The sequence below is a fragment of the Camelina sativa genome, chromosome 5 (genome assembly GCF_030686135.1).
Source record: "Camelina sativa cultivar CO46 ecotype springtype chromosome 5, ASM3068613v1".
Lineage (NCBI taxonomy): Eukaryota > Viridiplantae > Streptophyta > Magnoliopsida > Brassicales > Brassicaceae > Camelina > Camelina sativa.
Window position 1 is genome coordinate 19229573 of NC_141884.1, and position 14927 is coordinate 19244499.

The 14927-nt window shown below is 36.5% G+C and overlaps 3 protein-coding genes, 2 long non-coding RNA genes and 1 pseudogene across 21 annotated transcripts; 4 read left to right on the top strand and 2 right to left on the bottom strand.

Moving 5' to 3' along the window:
• On the top strand, nt 1–893 carry LOC147944023 (uncharacterized). Of its 4 annotated transcripts, XR_015557188.1 has the most exons (4): nt 1–38; nt 130–194; nt 307–392; nt 479–893. It is a non-coding gene; the product is annotated as an uncharacterized LOC147944023 (long non-coding RNA). The 4 variants fall into 4 exon arrangements; XR_015557187.1 differs by having other exon boundaries at nt 4–38; nt 130–392; XR_015557186.1 differs by having other exon boundaries at nt 9–194.
• An 849-nt stretch (nt 894–1742) lies between these two features.
• LOC147944024 (F-box protein At3g61340 pseudogene) lies at nt 1743–2913 on the top strand (annotated as a pseudogene).
• Nucleotides 2914–3465: 552 nt separating this feature from the next.
• On the bottom strand, nt 3466–5420 carry LOC147944025 (uncharacterized). Of its 9 annotated transcripts, none has more exons than XR_015557193.1 (6): nt 5081–5420; nt 4747–4815; nt 4418–4626; nt 4092–4328; nt 3907–3974; nt 3466–3683 (listed from the first exon to the last, which is right to left on the bottom strand). It is a non-coding gene; the product is annotated as an uncharacterized LOC147944025 (long non-coding RNA). The 9 variants fall into 9 exon arrangements; XR_015557196.1 differs by having other exon boundaries at nt 4092–4175; nt 5081–5245; XR_015557195.1 differs by having other exon boundaries at nt 4092–4187; nt 5081–5245.
• A 263-nt stretch (nt 5421–5683) lies between these two features.
• Nucleotides 5684–10404, top strand: LOC147944026 (26S proteasome regulatory subunit RPN13). Of its 6 annotated transcripts, none has more exons than XM_087450366.1 (14): nt 5684–5896; nt 6207–6267; nt 6640–6732; nt 6933–6992; nt 7241–7279; nt 7360–7434; nt 7544–7610; nt 8213–8294; nt 8746–8867; nt 8956–8976; nt 9195–9289; nt 9798–9875; nt 9950–10004; nt 10101–10404. In XM_087450366.1, the coding sequence occupies exons 1-14, from the start codon at nt 5751–5753 to the stop codon at nt 10181–10183; spliced, it is 1077 nt and encodes a 358-aa protein (XP_087306492.1). In that variant the 5' UTR covers nt 5684–5750; the 3' UTR covers nt 10184–10404. The 6 variants fall into 6 exon arrangements, 4 of the variants coding, with proteins under 4 accessions (XP_087306492.1, XP_087306493.1, XP_087306494.1 ...); XM_087450367.1 differs by having other exon boundaries at nt 5758–5896; nt 6211–6267; XM_087450368.1 differs by having other exon boundaries at nt 5781–5896; nt 6387–6732.
• A 347-nt stretch (nt 10405–10751) lies between these two features.
• Nucleotides 10752–12906, top strand: LOC147944027 (putative oxidoreductase At1g06690, chloroplastic). Its single transcript, XM_087450370.1, has 9 exons — nt 10752–11148; nt 11337–11421; nt 11526–11642; nt 11748–11812; nt 11893–11981; nt 12062–12141; nt 12225–12336; nt 12449–12568; nt 12638–12906. Exons 1-9 carry the CDS (start codon nt 10770–10772, stop codon nt 12821–12823), a joined length of 1233 nt encoding a protein of 410 aa, XP_087306496.1. The 5' UTR covers nt 10752–10769; the 3' UTR covers nt 12824–12906.
• Nucleotides 12907–13240: 334 nt separating this feature from the next.
• On the bottom strand, nt 13241–14461 carry LOC147944028 (putative F-box protein At5g47300). Its single transcript, XM_087512810.1, has 2 exons — nt 14000–14461; nt 13241–13954 (listed from the first exon to the last, which is right to left on the bottom strand). The coding sequence occupies exons 1-2, from the start codon at nt 14459–14461 to the stop codon at nt 13364–13366; spliced, it is 1053 nt and encodes a 350-aa protein (XP_087368936.1). The 3' UTR covers nt 13241–13363.
• Between the last annotated feature and the right edge of the window lie 466 nt (nt 14462–14927).

Sequence of the window (14927 nt, forward strand, 5' to 3'; positions counted from 1 at the left end):
CTCCTTCCTTCCTTCCTTCCTCTGACTACAAGATCCTGGTTCTTTAAATGATATAAAAATTTTCTGGATCATATATAGTTTCCTGATAAGGTTCTTGATTAATGAGGGACTAGACTTCTTTTGTTATAGTTACTTTGGTCATTAGGAGGGGAATGCTGGGATACTAGACCAATCTGCTATGCATTAAGTGAATTGTCAGTCCAATGTTCAACTAGTTTGTTGCATATTTTATTAAATTGATGGTTTAAACTCCTGCAATTAATGAGTCTAAAGATTTGAGACATTGAAATGCTTTTTTTGATACAGGCGAAAAACATGAACCGCTGAGCTGGGATTTGAGAGTATATATTGCTTTAGACGTAGCACGCGGTCTAGAGTATCTTCACGATGGGGTAAGCTACTTGCTAAAACCATCCACCATTTGAATGCATCTCTTAGAAATTACAACTTCAAAACTCATTTACTATTATTTTGGCAGAGGAGAGATCCCCGAGACTATGGAAATGGAATGCGGTGATCTCTACTTCATACGCTACAAGATTGTTAAAGGAGCAATCATATCTGGCCAAATTGACTTGATCTGAGCTCAGTCATGGATTTTTCACTCAAATCTCTTTCCATAGCCATAAGTGAAAGATAGTGCTACCATTGTTCATTATGTCATGAACCTGATTTACTTGAGTTGTATAGTGGATTACATCACAATTCGTCTCTAAAAGTAACAATGTTTTGATAGGTCGAAATGTTAAAAGAGATCTTTTTGAGGTTTCACTCTATTGCAGTGTAAGATGAACCAATTTCTTCAAGTTCTTTGTACCTTGAAATAACTTGTATGCTAACATTGCTGTATATTTGGGCAAAATTTGGAGCAAATCAGTATTATGTTTTTATTATATTTTTATTATAAATCATTCTCTCTATTTATGAATTGGTAATTTGTATTATGTTTTTATTATTGTTTTGTATGTTTGAAAATTAAAAAATGGAATATTTTCTAATTTTATAAAATCTTAAATGTTTACACATTTATACCACTTCTATTCTATTTAAAATTTTTAAATTTTTAAAATCAATATTTTCAAAAATAAGAGACCCAAAATAAAAACCTACCAATAAATGAGAAAATTTTATCTAAGAGATCGTGGGTTCTTATATTTCAAACAGTACACAATTAATTCATAAAAAATTTAAGAACCCCCCTTACTCCAACCCACCCATAAACATGCTCTAAGGTCTAGAGATTTCTAAGAAATTGACACATGACAGTTCAAAACCTCAATATATGTGGCATGCTATTCTTTATAATATCTTTTCTCATACTTCTCTATTCTTTTTCCAAGTTTAAATCCATCGATTCTTTTATAAATTTGATGAATTGAAAATTTTAAAGTTTTTTTTGGATTTACTTTACTTTTGAAGTTTAATATGTAACTAAAAACCAAACCGAGTTTTATTGAATCGAACTAAACCAAGTTGAACTAAATCAAACCGAACACAATCCTAATAAAATTGTGAGTAGCATAGTTGAGTTGGGTTATAATTTTTCTAAAACCAAAATACACTAAACACAAAAATAAACCGACATGCCCACTCCTGATTCTATAAAGTTTAAAGTGACTGATTTGGTTCGTCCTTGAGATTTACCAAAGGGAAAATAAAAGAAACGAGACTTTAGGGTTTAAGCAAAAAGAGACTTGAGTCTCCACCACACGGCGCAAGACAGGAGCTTTTGTTGTTCGGATATGGAACACATCCCATTCGATCTCGTTATCGAGATACTCTTGAAACTGCCGGCAAAGTCTATAGCGAGATTTAGCTGCGTATCGAAGCTATGGGGTTCCACATTCCGCACTCCAGATTTCACTGAATCCTTCTTCACCATATCTTCTTCGTCTCACCCGAAGCTTTTGATCACTTGTAAATTAGACCAGAAAACGTTCTTCTTCTCATCGCCACAGCCTCAAAACCTGTCGTGTCCTACTACTATAACCGCCAATTTTCATTCGAGCTTCCCAATGAATTGTCCCTCGGACAATTGTCGTCCTGTTCGGGGCTTCGTATACGGTAATACTCAATGGATTCTTGATGCAACGGATGGTCCTGTGCAATTGATATGTAACCCTAGCACAGGACAGTTCTTAACCTTACCTAAAGTGAAAAAGGGTTTTTGTGTAGAGAAAAGCTGTTTAGGGTATGATCCAATTGACAAACAACTCAAAGTATTGTGCATGGCTTACCGGCCCCTCTTCCCATCATATTCTAACATTAGGAACTGGGAAAAGTTTGTCATGGAGAATGATCAAATGTGATATACCACATTATGGTGCTGGTGTTGGTCCTAGTGATTACGGTCATGTATATGATGGGATATGCATCAATGGTGTGTTGTACTATTTAGCTGTTCTCTCTGAGTGCTTTTTAAGGTTCCGTGACATAGTTTGCTTTGATGTTAGATCTGAGAAGTTCTCTTATATCGAGAGAGATCAAGACATGGAAGGAAAGCTTGAATCAACTGATGGTGAACTTGTTGAATCAGTTCTGGTCAACTGCAAGGGTAAATTAGCTATGCTTCAGCGCAACTATTCTAGTAAAGATTTATATACCGGTATCAAAATGTGGGTTCTAGAAGACGCCGAGAAGCATCAATGGTCGAGGCATACCTACGTTTTGCCTTCTCCTTGGTTGTATTCATTTGCATGGACTAAGATACGCATTGCTGGAATGACTAGCAGGGGTGAAATTGTGTTCTCGCCCCTCTATAATTACGATGGTTTCTTCATTGTCTTGTACAATCCTAAAAGGAACACTATCGCTAGAGTTGAAATCCAAGGAATGGAAGCTTACAAGAAGGGTGAAGCTTACGTCTTTTTAGACCATGGAGAGGATCTGAATCTTATGGCAAGTATTAATTAAGGACCCTGGGCTCTAACACACTTGTATGGTGTTCATATATATATATATCTAACTAATTAGGCAAGTATATCTAGCACACTTGCTTAATTTACAGCATATATATCTAACTTATGGCAAGTATTAAGGACCCTAGGCTCTAGCTAGCACATTTGTATGGTGTTCATATATATATTCTTATTGGTTCAATACAAATTTTTTAAGCATGCTGTAAATTAATCAAATGAGAAAGACAGCTAGCTAACTAATTAAACAATCTCACAATTTCCACTTTTTCACTACAAAATATACGGCTTCTTACGTCACTTTTTTCAATATCTCACGTCGGTAATAAACCGACTTAAATATATACACGTCGGTTACGAAAGCGACGTAACTTTCATTGACGTAAAATTTTTTTACGTCGGATTTAAAATCGTCGTTATGTTTAGCGACGAAAATTTAGCGTCAGTTGTTGAAATAGTAACGTCAGTTAACATCCGACACTATCCAATCATTGATTATACACTGTTATTTATTATATTTGTATCAAATAAACATAAAATTCAATTTAAATTAAACTTTGAAACAGCAACTGATTCATATAAAATTTAAATGTAGTTTGTACATTAAAACATCAATATCATGGCTGTAAAAAAAAAAAAAAATCATGGAAATACAAAATACATAACATAATTAAAACTGGAGCCTTGCTATTTGTCTGAATTCTGAAGCTTAAAAACAGCAACACGGTGTGCAGCTCTTCCAAATTCAAACCAGAGCTCTTGTAAGATCTGAAATCAATCATAAAAACAGTCTTATAAATCATGAGCAGCTTAAGAATCAAACCAAATCCAAAATGCAATTCTGATTTCATGAGCACTTTAAGAAGTAATGATAACTTGCTCTATCATACTATTTATTGCTTTAAATGAAAACATATAGATAAAAGGACAATACTAATATATATCTCATGAAATAAACATATGCCTAAAGATTACAGAACACTTGTTGTACCTTTTTACGGAGAAGGTTGGCTTCATAGAAGTTTCACGCAGATGCAGAGACCAACGAAAATCACCATGCTACAATGTTGAACAATTCAACAACGACCATAGAAAATATAAGATCATCCCATCTCCAACACCTATATCAACCAATTTCTAGCTCAGTTCTTCATGCTAATACCATACTATATGTACCTTGGAAAACGCCACGCTTAGCCTCCCAAAGTGCATGACATATGTGTCCTGTGAGTTCATCAAACAAAAAGAACACAATATTCCCTGCCAAGCAGACTGAGGCTTCGTAAGTATGTGAATGATCTCACAAGAGTTCTCAATCAAATGCAGTTCATCAAAAAAAAAATCATAAGAGAACATTAAATACAGAAAGCTTTGAAAAACAAATAAGTTCCTGAACCAGATCACATCAGCATCCTGGAGACCATAAAGGGAAGACAATGAATCACTCAATATACAAACCAATAAGTTGTGGCTTTAAGTTACCAAGAGTGTAAGAAACATACCGTGAAAACAAAGCTTTAACCTTTTCAAGAACAATCCGAAGAAAAATGATTCTTCTGCATATCATTTTCAAATAAGAACGAGTCATGAAATTAGCCTCGCCACCAGAGAAATCAACACCTTTTGTTTCAAGTCTGAAACAATGCTTATGCATTTCAACGTGAATACTCTTTAGCATCCAAAGAAATTATCACCAGCGTTAGTTGCAGCTCTACACAACACATCAAAAGCTTTCTTGATCATTTACCAATTCTAAAACTCTCAAAGACGAGATCGATTACAGATCCTGAAGCTGCCCAAGCTTCATTCAAAGTTATCAAAATCATTGTACCATCTTTAGTTGCAGCACTAGTAGTGCACTACGCATCACATCTTCTAGCTTAGGTTCCTCAATTTACTCCTAAGTAATTAAACCAAAAAATCAGAATACATAACACAATAACGTCACGAAGAACACTTCGTAAGATCCAGAAATCAAACTCAAATGCGACTACTAGCACCATAAACAAGAACACGATTTCAGAATGTGGAGCTATTCCCAAGCACGAAACACACAAAGAGCACGATTCCAGAATCTTTTACGGAATCGTCGCCGAATTGATTCTAATTTCATCGACGAACCAAATCAAATCCCTAAATCTAACACCAAATTATATAACACTCACCGGAGACGAAGAAGAATCGCTGAAAGAGGGAAAAATGCGAGAGAGCATAGACAAGAGCCATAAACGATGTTGAGAAGACCAGTGGAGGATGAAGGGAACAAGATGACGAAAGAACGGCTTGGGCCTCCGAGTACATTGCTGGAGACGGGGGATTATAATGAATATACTACGGCGGAGGAGAGTTAGAAATTTATAACATTCCTCTTTTTACATTCATTAAAAATAATAAATTTAAAGTCGGTTTATCAAATGACGCCAAATCCCGTCTTATTAAAAAAGTTAAAGTCGGTTTAACGAGTGACGTTAATAAACCGACGTCTTCCATCCTATTTCTTGTAGTGAATTTGATTCAATATATCTAATCTACTACTTGTATATAACTAAGTTATGCCGATCACGATACATGTGATATGACCGAGTAACAATAAAACCTTAAGATATCTTTTGCCTGTGTTTATGTATTGAAGCTGGTCACATGATTTTACCAATCGCACCGAGAGGTCACAATTATATGTCTACGTACAACTTTGTGTCCTTCATACAAAAGAAAGAAGACAAAAATAACCGAATAAAAGCTGGAACAAATCCATCCACTCTCATTATTAATCTAGAGAGATACTTGGGCTAGATTGATACTTGCTGGGCCTATAAGACGTCCATTAAGTGAAAAATGAAAAGAATTTCTTCTCCTTTCTTCTATGAAGAAATCAAGAAAACAGAAAAGACACGACTGACACGAGAGAAAAACACGAAGAGGATCGTTCTTCTTCTTTCATTCTTCTCCCCCAAATCCCTTCTTCTTCTGCTGCTGCTACGGTAATCTTCATTCAACCTTGACGAGAGATTAGATTTGGTACCCTAGGGTTTTGATTTCGCTTAGATTTCGATTTATCCTCCTCCTCCTCCTTCTTTAACCTAGTTCCAGATTATAGTTTTTGTAAATAACTCTCGATTACTGGCCAAGATTTGGTTTTCTTTTTCTCTCAGATTCTGGGTTTTGAGTCTAATTGCTTCGCTATATTTAGCATACATATGGGTGGTTTTTGTTCATTGTGATTTCTTCGATTTACTAAATATTTTTGACTTTGGTTCTTATTTACTTTTGTTGCTTTTGGCGTTCGACTAGAAAGAAAGAGTTGGTGATTATGACTTCAATTGATGAAGCGTTTCTTCCCATGATGCAGCAGGTAACTTGAAAATTTTCTTCTCCTTAGTGATTGACTTCTTTCATAACTCACTTACTTTTATGTAGTACTAGTGTTGTCTTTGAAGTCAATCTGATTTAGTGAATGACTGACTTCTTCAGGTCCTTCTCTGCTACAAAGTGTTGTATTTGGTTGCCAAACCATCAACACTTACTAACGATATATTCAACATTAACAACAAACAAAAGTTCATCATCATATCATATATTACCACATTGATTTTCCACTTTAGTTCAAGAGAGATAGAGACGAAATGTCTTAAGAGTGATCAGTTTTCATATTATTGATTTGTATACACTTAACTCCGTTCTTATACTAAGGTTCTTCAACTTACATTGAGACTAATTTTGGCAGGAGATCATGCTTGAGTTTCGTGCTGGGAAAATGTCTTTGCAGGGAACTAGAGTTGTTCCTGATTCACGAAAAGGACTTGTCCGCATTGTTAGAGTAATGTCTGACACTTTTTTTTATTTTATTTTCCACAATGTAGTTATCACATATGAATTGTTGTTCCATTGAACGTTTGGGCTGTATCAGCTTTTCTGATGGTGCTATTATTGAAATGAAAGCATATATGAATCTAGTTTTTGTTGTTACATTACTCGTTCTCTGTAAAAATTTAACCCGGGTTTTGTTTTCTCTTTTAGGGTGATGAGGGACTGGTTCATTTCATGTGGCTTGATCGAAACCTTAATACAGTAGAAGACGTATCCTCTGCACTTTTCTTTTGAGATATAGAATCGGATTAAAGGTTCTCCAAGTATTATTAAGTCTTTGCCGAGTCAGTTAATTTGTATCTTGGGGACAATCAAATTTCTTAGCTCAATCCATCTGGAAGGTTGTTTCTTTTCGCTTTGACATGCATGAATATAAAAAAATCCAGGGATTTATTTATTAATTGTTGCTACCAGATGTCCCAATTACGAAGTTTTTCCCTTGACAATACCATTTATAGGATCAAATTGTTTTCCCAGATGAAGCTCTATTTGAAAAGGTATGCCTGTTGAGTTGAGGCTGCTAGCTTGTGCATTATTAATATCAGACTGTGACCACAGCGTACTTGTTTCTGTTTAGGTTAATCAATCATCAGACAGGGTGTATATTCTGAAGTTCAACAGTGATGACCGCAAGTTATTCTTTTGGATGCAGGTCACTTGTTTGTCTTTTTTAAAGATGTGTGTGTATCTTTGTTCACCTAATCACTTTCATCTTTGATCTTATTTGTTTCTCAGAACTCTTTTTCTAACTTATTTTGCAGGAGCCAAGAGCTGAAGGTGATGCAGAGCTGTGCTCTTCGGTCAATCAATACCTCAATCAACCAATAGGCATGTAACATTCTTACCCTTGTTACAAACCGTCTATGATATGCTTGTATCCTTGTACCAGTGTCTTTCTTGCCATTTAACCTTTCAACTTGCATGATTAGCGAACTAACTTTCTTATCCTTAAATACATATTCGTTCATACTATCATGCATATTATTCTGGCATTTTATGTGTCAACACGGATTCTATAAAAATGTCATGGCACTATACTAAGGAGCTTCCTTTCCAACGAGCATCAACCACAATTCACTTTCATCAATTCATGTGAAGTTTTTAGTAAATACGAAATATCAGCTTTGCAATAATAAGTTCAATCCTTGCTTGTCATTGTTGGATTGTGTAATAAGAAAAGTTTGAAGTGAGGAGCTTAAATGTGTATTATTTTTTAGCACTACAAAACTTTTCCTATCCCAGATGGACGCCAAAAATTGTAGCTATCTTTACTTATACTGTAATTAAGATTCTGCATTAATTCACATATGAGCGTGTAAATGTTATTTTCTCATCACTTTTTTTTTTGTATTACACATGCCCTTGATAGGGACAATGCTTAGTCATTTTGCATAGGAGGAATCAATCTAATAAATTTTCTTTTGAACCAGAGTTTCAAGATGAAGACGAACTTGCAGCTGCTGTCACGGATGAACTTCTGGAAGACATGGCAGAAGATAATACCTCATCTAGGTACCAATTATATCAAGATAGTAATGTGTCTTTTAGCTTTTCAAAGTATATAACTGGCTTACCATTTTATCTTCAGAAGTGGGTTTGATTGCTGTGTTGTCAGTGTCATGAAAACAGATATTGCTATGTGCTATTTTTCTTTATGTTCCTTCTGTGAAATGCTTTGGTGACTTACATCCTACTGTGCACATTAAAGTTTCTCTAGACATGGCTACCCAGTGGTAAATAGGTGCATGCTAAAATCTATCAGCTTCTCTATGTTGATGAGATTCTGGAACATAGTCATATAAAGAATGACCTACAAGTTCTTTTTCATAATCGTGTGAAGATTTTCAACAGATATGCTTGAATTTGAGTTTGAATACCATGTGAAAAGACGCAATTAATTGCTGCAAATGGTATTGTCTTATATGAATGCTATGGCTTATATGAATTTATTCATCTTGAATAGAGCTGGAAACTTGGTTGTACCAAATTTGTCTACAGAGGTGAGTGACGTGACATCTTCGGCTGGACCAGTTAAGCTGGCAGACCTGCAAAGAATTCTGAACAACCTCTCTGCTGGCCCTGTAGGTACAGTTCTCTATCCTTAGGTTCTCCTGTCAGTAGGCTTTTCTGGTTTCCCTCTTATACTCATTCAGGTATGGTCGGTATTGTGTAGGTATTGCTGGAGATGAAGAAGGTAAATACTTTCAATATAGATATATTTTTTAAGTATTATGATGTCGAGCGAGTACAACATCTATTTGTGCTGAAGTCTGTATGGATTGGAAATGGGAGTGCCCAGCTTTTCTATATGTGATTAGTAATCTGTCCGCAGCTGTTATTCTTCTTTCTTTCTTTCTTTCTGCCATTGTCCATTCTTGACCTCATTGTCCACTCATATTAAATCATTCATAGGTTTAGCATTAGGCGACATCTTGAAGCCGGAGTTGATTATGCCATTGCTTGAGATGTTGCCGGTACAAGAACGACTGTCTTCACATTTACCTGAGGTTTATCTTGAGCTTCACTGTTTTCTGTATTCTATGAAGATGAATCCTACATGCAATATTCTTCTTGTTAGTTCCGTCTTTTGAAAATGTTAGAGGAAAGACCAAGTCAAGTTGTGTATTTAGGGTAAATAGCACAGAAGGTCATTGAGTTATGAAATGGTTTAGGGGTAGGATTACAAAGGGTTGTTGCAGGGGGTTATACCTAAAATTTATTTACGTCTATGAATTGTATATTGTTTGACACTGGGAACTCAACCAGTAAATTCCTATATTCAATCCATAGGTTGGACTTGATCAACAAGAAAAGTCACTTATTCTTGACCAATAACCAAACCGAGACCCTAGACAGATTCAGAATGAATCTAACTTACTTTTAACTTTTAACTTGTTAGCTCTCTAGCTAACAGGCTCAACTACTGTTTGTGGAGCTGACAACACAGCTACACTAAAGCCGCGTAGGCTACTTACATGGTTATGTACTATAGACTAACACAAAAGCCAATGACAGGGACACTGTAGGGCAGAAGATATTCTGGAGTTGTTGCAGAGCCCTCCTTTTCGTCAACAAATAGATGCATTTACCTATGTAAGCCCATCTGTGACAATGTTGTTTCCATTCATGGCTTTATATTCTAATTCAACCCTTAATATCTATTTTAGGTACTTCGCACAGGACAAATAGATTTGACTCAGTTTGGTATAGACCCAAGTAAATGTGAGTCAGATTCTTATAATAGACTTTCCGAAGGCATCATCATCAGTATTGTTGTTTCACTTTTCTAAAGCAGTTTTTTTTTCAACTCTCTTGCAGTCAAGTTCACAGTTGTCTCATTCCTTGAAGCACTTGAGGATTCGGTTTCAACGCAATCAAAGGATGCAATGGATGAGACTTAAAACTCTTTTTCATATTTCTCATGAGTTTGGTTCAAACTTTGACATTTCAAATGAGGAAAAAAGATCTTCGTTGGTTGATGATAGATTAAAAGATTTATGTAGTGGTTCTTGAAATTGTAAGTGTTGGGATTTTAACTTTTTGCCACAAAGGTTTCTGTCGTTCGTTTTATGATTTACGTATTTTAACTAGGCGCTGGTTCAATAAAAGTGTGTGTTCGAAATTTTATTCTATTAATATAGGTAGGCATGAGGTTCTATTATCACAACCCACATTTCCATGCCAAATTTTAAAACCAAGATGTTAAAATTAATGCAGGTGGTTTAGGAAGTAATGAACTGATACAGGTAGCTTACGAGACAATAGCAACTCTGCAAACTAAACAAACAACCTAACCCAATTTTAAAAAGGAAAGAAAACCAACGATAATTATGCTTTCAAATGTCATATTGCTGCCACTATAAAATTGGAATTGAACACAAATAATAGTAAAAAGAAAAATGAAAAGTCAAACGTACAGAAAACCAAATGCATAAAAATGTGCCAAATAGATTTGGGCCTGAAAGCCCCAGAAGCCACATCTGTGTAATGCTAAGGCCCATAAATCTCATTTTTCTTCTTCCTCCGCAGATAGAGAGAGAGAGACACACACACAAGGCTATGCCGACGACCTTAAATTCCGTCATCGCCACGAACCTAGCTCCGAAAGTTTCATCGAATTGGCTTAACCGGGATGTTTATAGCCGTCGGATTAGCTTTAGCTCCGTGAACTGCTCTTTGGAAACGACGGAAGATGAACGGTGGGTGAAGCTGAAGAGCGGGAACGATTCACTGGAGATATGCAGAGTTGTCAACGGAATGTGGCAGACGAGTGGAGGATGGGGTAAGATCGATCGAAACGACGCCGTTGATGCGATGCTTCGATACGCCGATGCTGGTCTCTCCACCTTCGACATGGCCGACATTTGTAAGTAGCTTTGACTTAAGAGTACAGTTTACTAAAATTAGCTTAGAAATTAACAAAACTGGAAATAATAAGATTACTGAATTTTGATGATTAGCTAATGTGTGGTGCTGTGTTTTACTCACAGAAGGTTTAGTGTGGGAGATTAGTGAAATGGAGTTTGTGCTTAATTGGTTTCTCTTATGTTTTAGATGGTCCTTCTGAAGATCTTTACGGCGTTTTTATCAATAGAGTTCGTCGAGAACGTCCACCAGAGTACTTGGAAAAGATTAAAGGGTAAGTTACAAAGTTCAAAACTCAATTCCAAGCAAGTTGATCAGACTTTGTAAAAGAGAACTGGCTAAGTGATTTGATTAGGGTATTTTTTCATATGGATGCAGTTTGACAAAATGGGTACCTCCTCCAGTGAAAATGACTAGTAGTTATGTTCGTGAGAACATCGATAAATCGCGGAAGAAAATGGCTGTGGCTTCTCTTGACATGCTTCAGTTTCACTGGTGTGTGTTTCTTACTTTAACTTCACATGCTAGTACTTGATGTGTTCTGTAGTGACTTTTTACAATCCGTGCATCATTATTTGCTAATCTGTAATTGTGGGATAGGTGGGATTATGCGAATGATGGTTATCTTGATGCACTGAAGCACCTCACTGACTTAAAAGAGCAAGGTAAAGCTCCTTTCTTGTGATTTTTCGTTTTATTAATCTACCGGCTTGTTTAAACTGCAGCATCGTCGATTTGCTTGCAGGTAAAATCAAGACAATTGCTTTGACCAATTTTGATACTGAGAGACTTCAGATAATCTTAGAGAATGGAATCCCTGTCGTTAGCAATCAGGTGAAGGCCAGCCCGATGTGTCTTTTATTCAGACTCTTTTGTTTTGTATATCTCTGACTCTCTGTGCGAATTCTTTCAAGGTGCAACACTCCATTGTAGACATGCGTCCTCAACAGAGAATGGCTCAGCTTTGCGAGCTTACAGGCGTCAAACTTATAACGTAACAATACTCTATGGAATTCTTGGTCGACTTCTTTCTCTTTACACCTGAGTTAACCATACATTGTTGGGCCTTGGGTACAGATATGGGACAGTAATGGGTGGTCTTCTGTCAGAGAAGTTTCTTGGTACCAATCTAACAATCCCTTTTGCTGGCCCTCGCTTGGATACTCCTTCTCTCCAAAAGTACAAAAAGGTAAGGGTTCTAATCATCCACAGATTAACCCTGTCAATGGCAGTTCTGAAATGTATTATTAAGTGTTCATCATGGTATTACTGGTTTAAGATTTTTGAGGGTGAAATTACAGATGGTTGATGCATGGGGAGGGTGGAATCTATTCCAAAACTTACTTCGAACGATGAAGAACATAGCCTCAAAACATGGAGTTTCGATTCCGACAGTGGCTGTGAGATATGTACTAGATCAGGTATTAGTTCTGACTCATAGTACCAATCTGGTTCGTTAATTTTTCTGAAAAATGGGAATCTCATCTCAGCAAGGAGTCGCTGGATCAATGATTGGGGTGAGACTCGGGTTAGCGGAGCACATACAAGACGCAAATGCTATATTCTCATTGGTATTGGATGAAGAAGATGTTGATAGCATACAAGAGGTTACCAAGAAAGGTAACGATCTTCTCCAAGTGATTGGCGACTGTGGAGACGAATACAGACGTACATGATGTGCATGGTAGTATGTAATTTGCACTGTATACAGTAAACTCATGTAATTACAATTTTATGTGTAGAGAGAATCATTAAGACTTCTCTGGCTTTATTTTTCTTCTCAGCGTAATTACAATTCTTGCATAAACCACAAAGTTACATATAAGATATCTATGTCTCTTAGTCTACAACTTTTCTGGCCTTCAGTAATCTTTAATATGCATTAGTGAAAACTACGAATCCACTTTAGAATCTCTATAGCTGTAGAACTTAAAGGGTGATTTGTGATGTGCAACTTGTGATGTAGTTTTACGCATGTAAACATAGCTTTATTGAAATACCAGCTAGTTTACTAATTATTCAAAGCACATGACCAAGATAAGAGATCTGCATTGGGGGTTTATTCTCAGCAATATTAAAAATAAAAATAATAAAAACGTAAACTTGAAAAGTTGTGGATCGAAAGCTATCCGTCTTGGCTCGAGCGGTCACCTCCGAGAACATTTTCTTTCCGAGGGCACAAAGGGTTTCACCACCAGACTAATTTACTTACACAGCTAGATTTGAGTCAAACTTGGAACATAATCAAACAAATTTGGCAAAGATGATACGAATCCAGAATGCACCTGTTTTACGTTATTGTCCTCTCCAACAATGTATACCCCCTGTTCGCTGGGGACTCCATTTCGCCGCAATGTCAAATGACACAAAACAATAGATTTCTTCTCCTCATCCACCAAGAAACTTGTGAGGCCGAAACTACATTCAGGTTTCATATCCACTGTTAAGAACTTGCTCCACGACACAACTTTGGCCTCATCAATCTTATTTGTTACCCATATCTCTCTTCTTAATGTATCTCCTCCACGCTGTAATAACACAGAAAGTTTCTCTTCTCTAACAACGGATAGAGATAAGGCTTCATCATAAAGACACTTACATGGAAAAAGCAAACGGTCGAATATTTCTGTTGTATAATCAAAACATACTAAAAACATGCCGAGCTGTTCCTCCTTTTCATCTGAAGCAAACCAGTAAGTCTTTCCCTTCAAAGACATGCCAGGAACACATTTGTCCAATTCACAATCCAAAGTAACATCAAGAGTCCTCCATGAATTAGTGTTGAACTCATAGATTTCGAACTCGTTCTTTTTTTTTGGTAAAATTTCGAACTCGTTATTGTCGCCATATACACAACAAGACAAGATCTTGTAGCTAGTATCGCCATATTTCTGGTCTTGGTAGGATCCAAGAGCATAAGAACCTATCTTTGTTGGTTGGATCCACCTGGTTTGACCAGTACACGGGTTCCAAACCACGATTCTATTCTTTTTTTTGTTGTTGCATAACAATAAACTGTCGCAGTGAGAGACTTTAAAAATCTCGAACTCATCTAAACCTATCATTCTCCGTTGTTCACCTTTGATCTCTACAGATGGAACTCCACAAAAATTGACGCTTATCAAACAAACCCTATCCTGCTTCGACATGAGAACCAGAAACTGTTTTGCGGCTTTGTCCAAATGCTTTCTTGTGAATCTCTTCTTGTTGAATAATCTGTTCCATCTTTTGCATGTATATCGTAATTCGCTCAGGTATGAGGCTGGAACTCGACAGAGTATCTCTTCTACCAAATCTTTGGGAAGATCCGACATAATTAGCTGCAAATGTGATCTCTCACGGAAGAAAGTGCCGGCGGCTTTGATTGCTCTTTAGGGTTTTTTTTTGCTTCTTGATCACTCTTAAGTCTTAACACCCCCACACGACCCTTTCCTTTTTATTTTCATGTAAGAATATATATTTTTTTTTTAAATGGAAATGTATATATATCCCTTTGAGAAAATTAGGTAAAGAGGATTTTAGGAGGATATTCGTTTTTTTTTTTTTTACAAGAGTAGTGAATGTGGGCTATATGAATATTAGCAACGATAATATTCAACCACCATTTCTTACCAAAATGACCCGACGCCCTGTACCATTCTACCATATAGCAAGTTAACGTCATTTTTTTTTTTTTAGAATTCAGGATAAATCCCCAGGTCTAAAGAGGGGTCCGAAAATAATCAATGGGGAGTGTGCAGCCCACGGATAGATCCTCTCGCCGGGTATTCAAATGGACCG

Bases quoted from the DNA above. Each gene is read 5' to 3' on its own strand.
- LOC147944026 (XM_087450366.1), top strand. From the start codon at position 5,751: ATGAAAAGAATTTCTTCTCCTTTCTTCTATGAAGAAATCAAGAAAACA. The intron at 6,268-6,639 runs GTAACTTGAAAA...TAATTTTGGCAG, and splicing joins TTCTTCCCATGATGCAGCAG to GAGATCATGCTTGAGTTTCG. The intron at 6,733-6,932 runs GTAATGTCTGAC...TTTCTCTTTTAG, and splicing joins GACTTGTCCGCATTGTTAGA to GGTGATGAGGGACTGGTTCA.
- LOC147944027 (XM_087450370.1), top strand. From the start codon at position 10,770: ATGCTAAGGCCCATAAATCTCATTTTTCTTCTTCCTCCGCAGATAGAG. The intron at 11,813-11,892 runs GTAAAGCTCCTT...ATTTGCTTGCAG, and splicing joins CACTGACTTAAAAGAGCAAG to GTAAAATCAAGACAATTGCT. The intron at 11,982-12,061 runs GTGAAGGCCAGC...AATTCTTTCAAG, and splicing joins TCCCTGTCGTTAGCAATCAG to GTGCAACACTCCATTGTAGA.
- LOC147944028 (XM_087512810.1), bottom strand. From the start codon at position 14,461: ATGTCGGATCTTCCCAAAGATTTGGTAGAAGAGATACTCTGTCGAGTT. The intron at 13,955-13,999 runs GTATATGGCGAC...CCAAAAAAAAAG, and splicing joins ACAAGATCTTGTCTTGTTGT to AACGAGTTCGAAATCTATGA.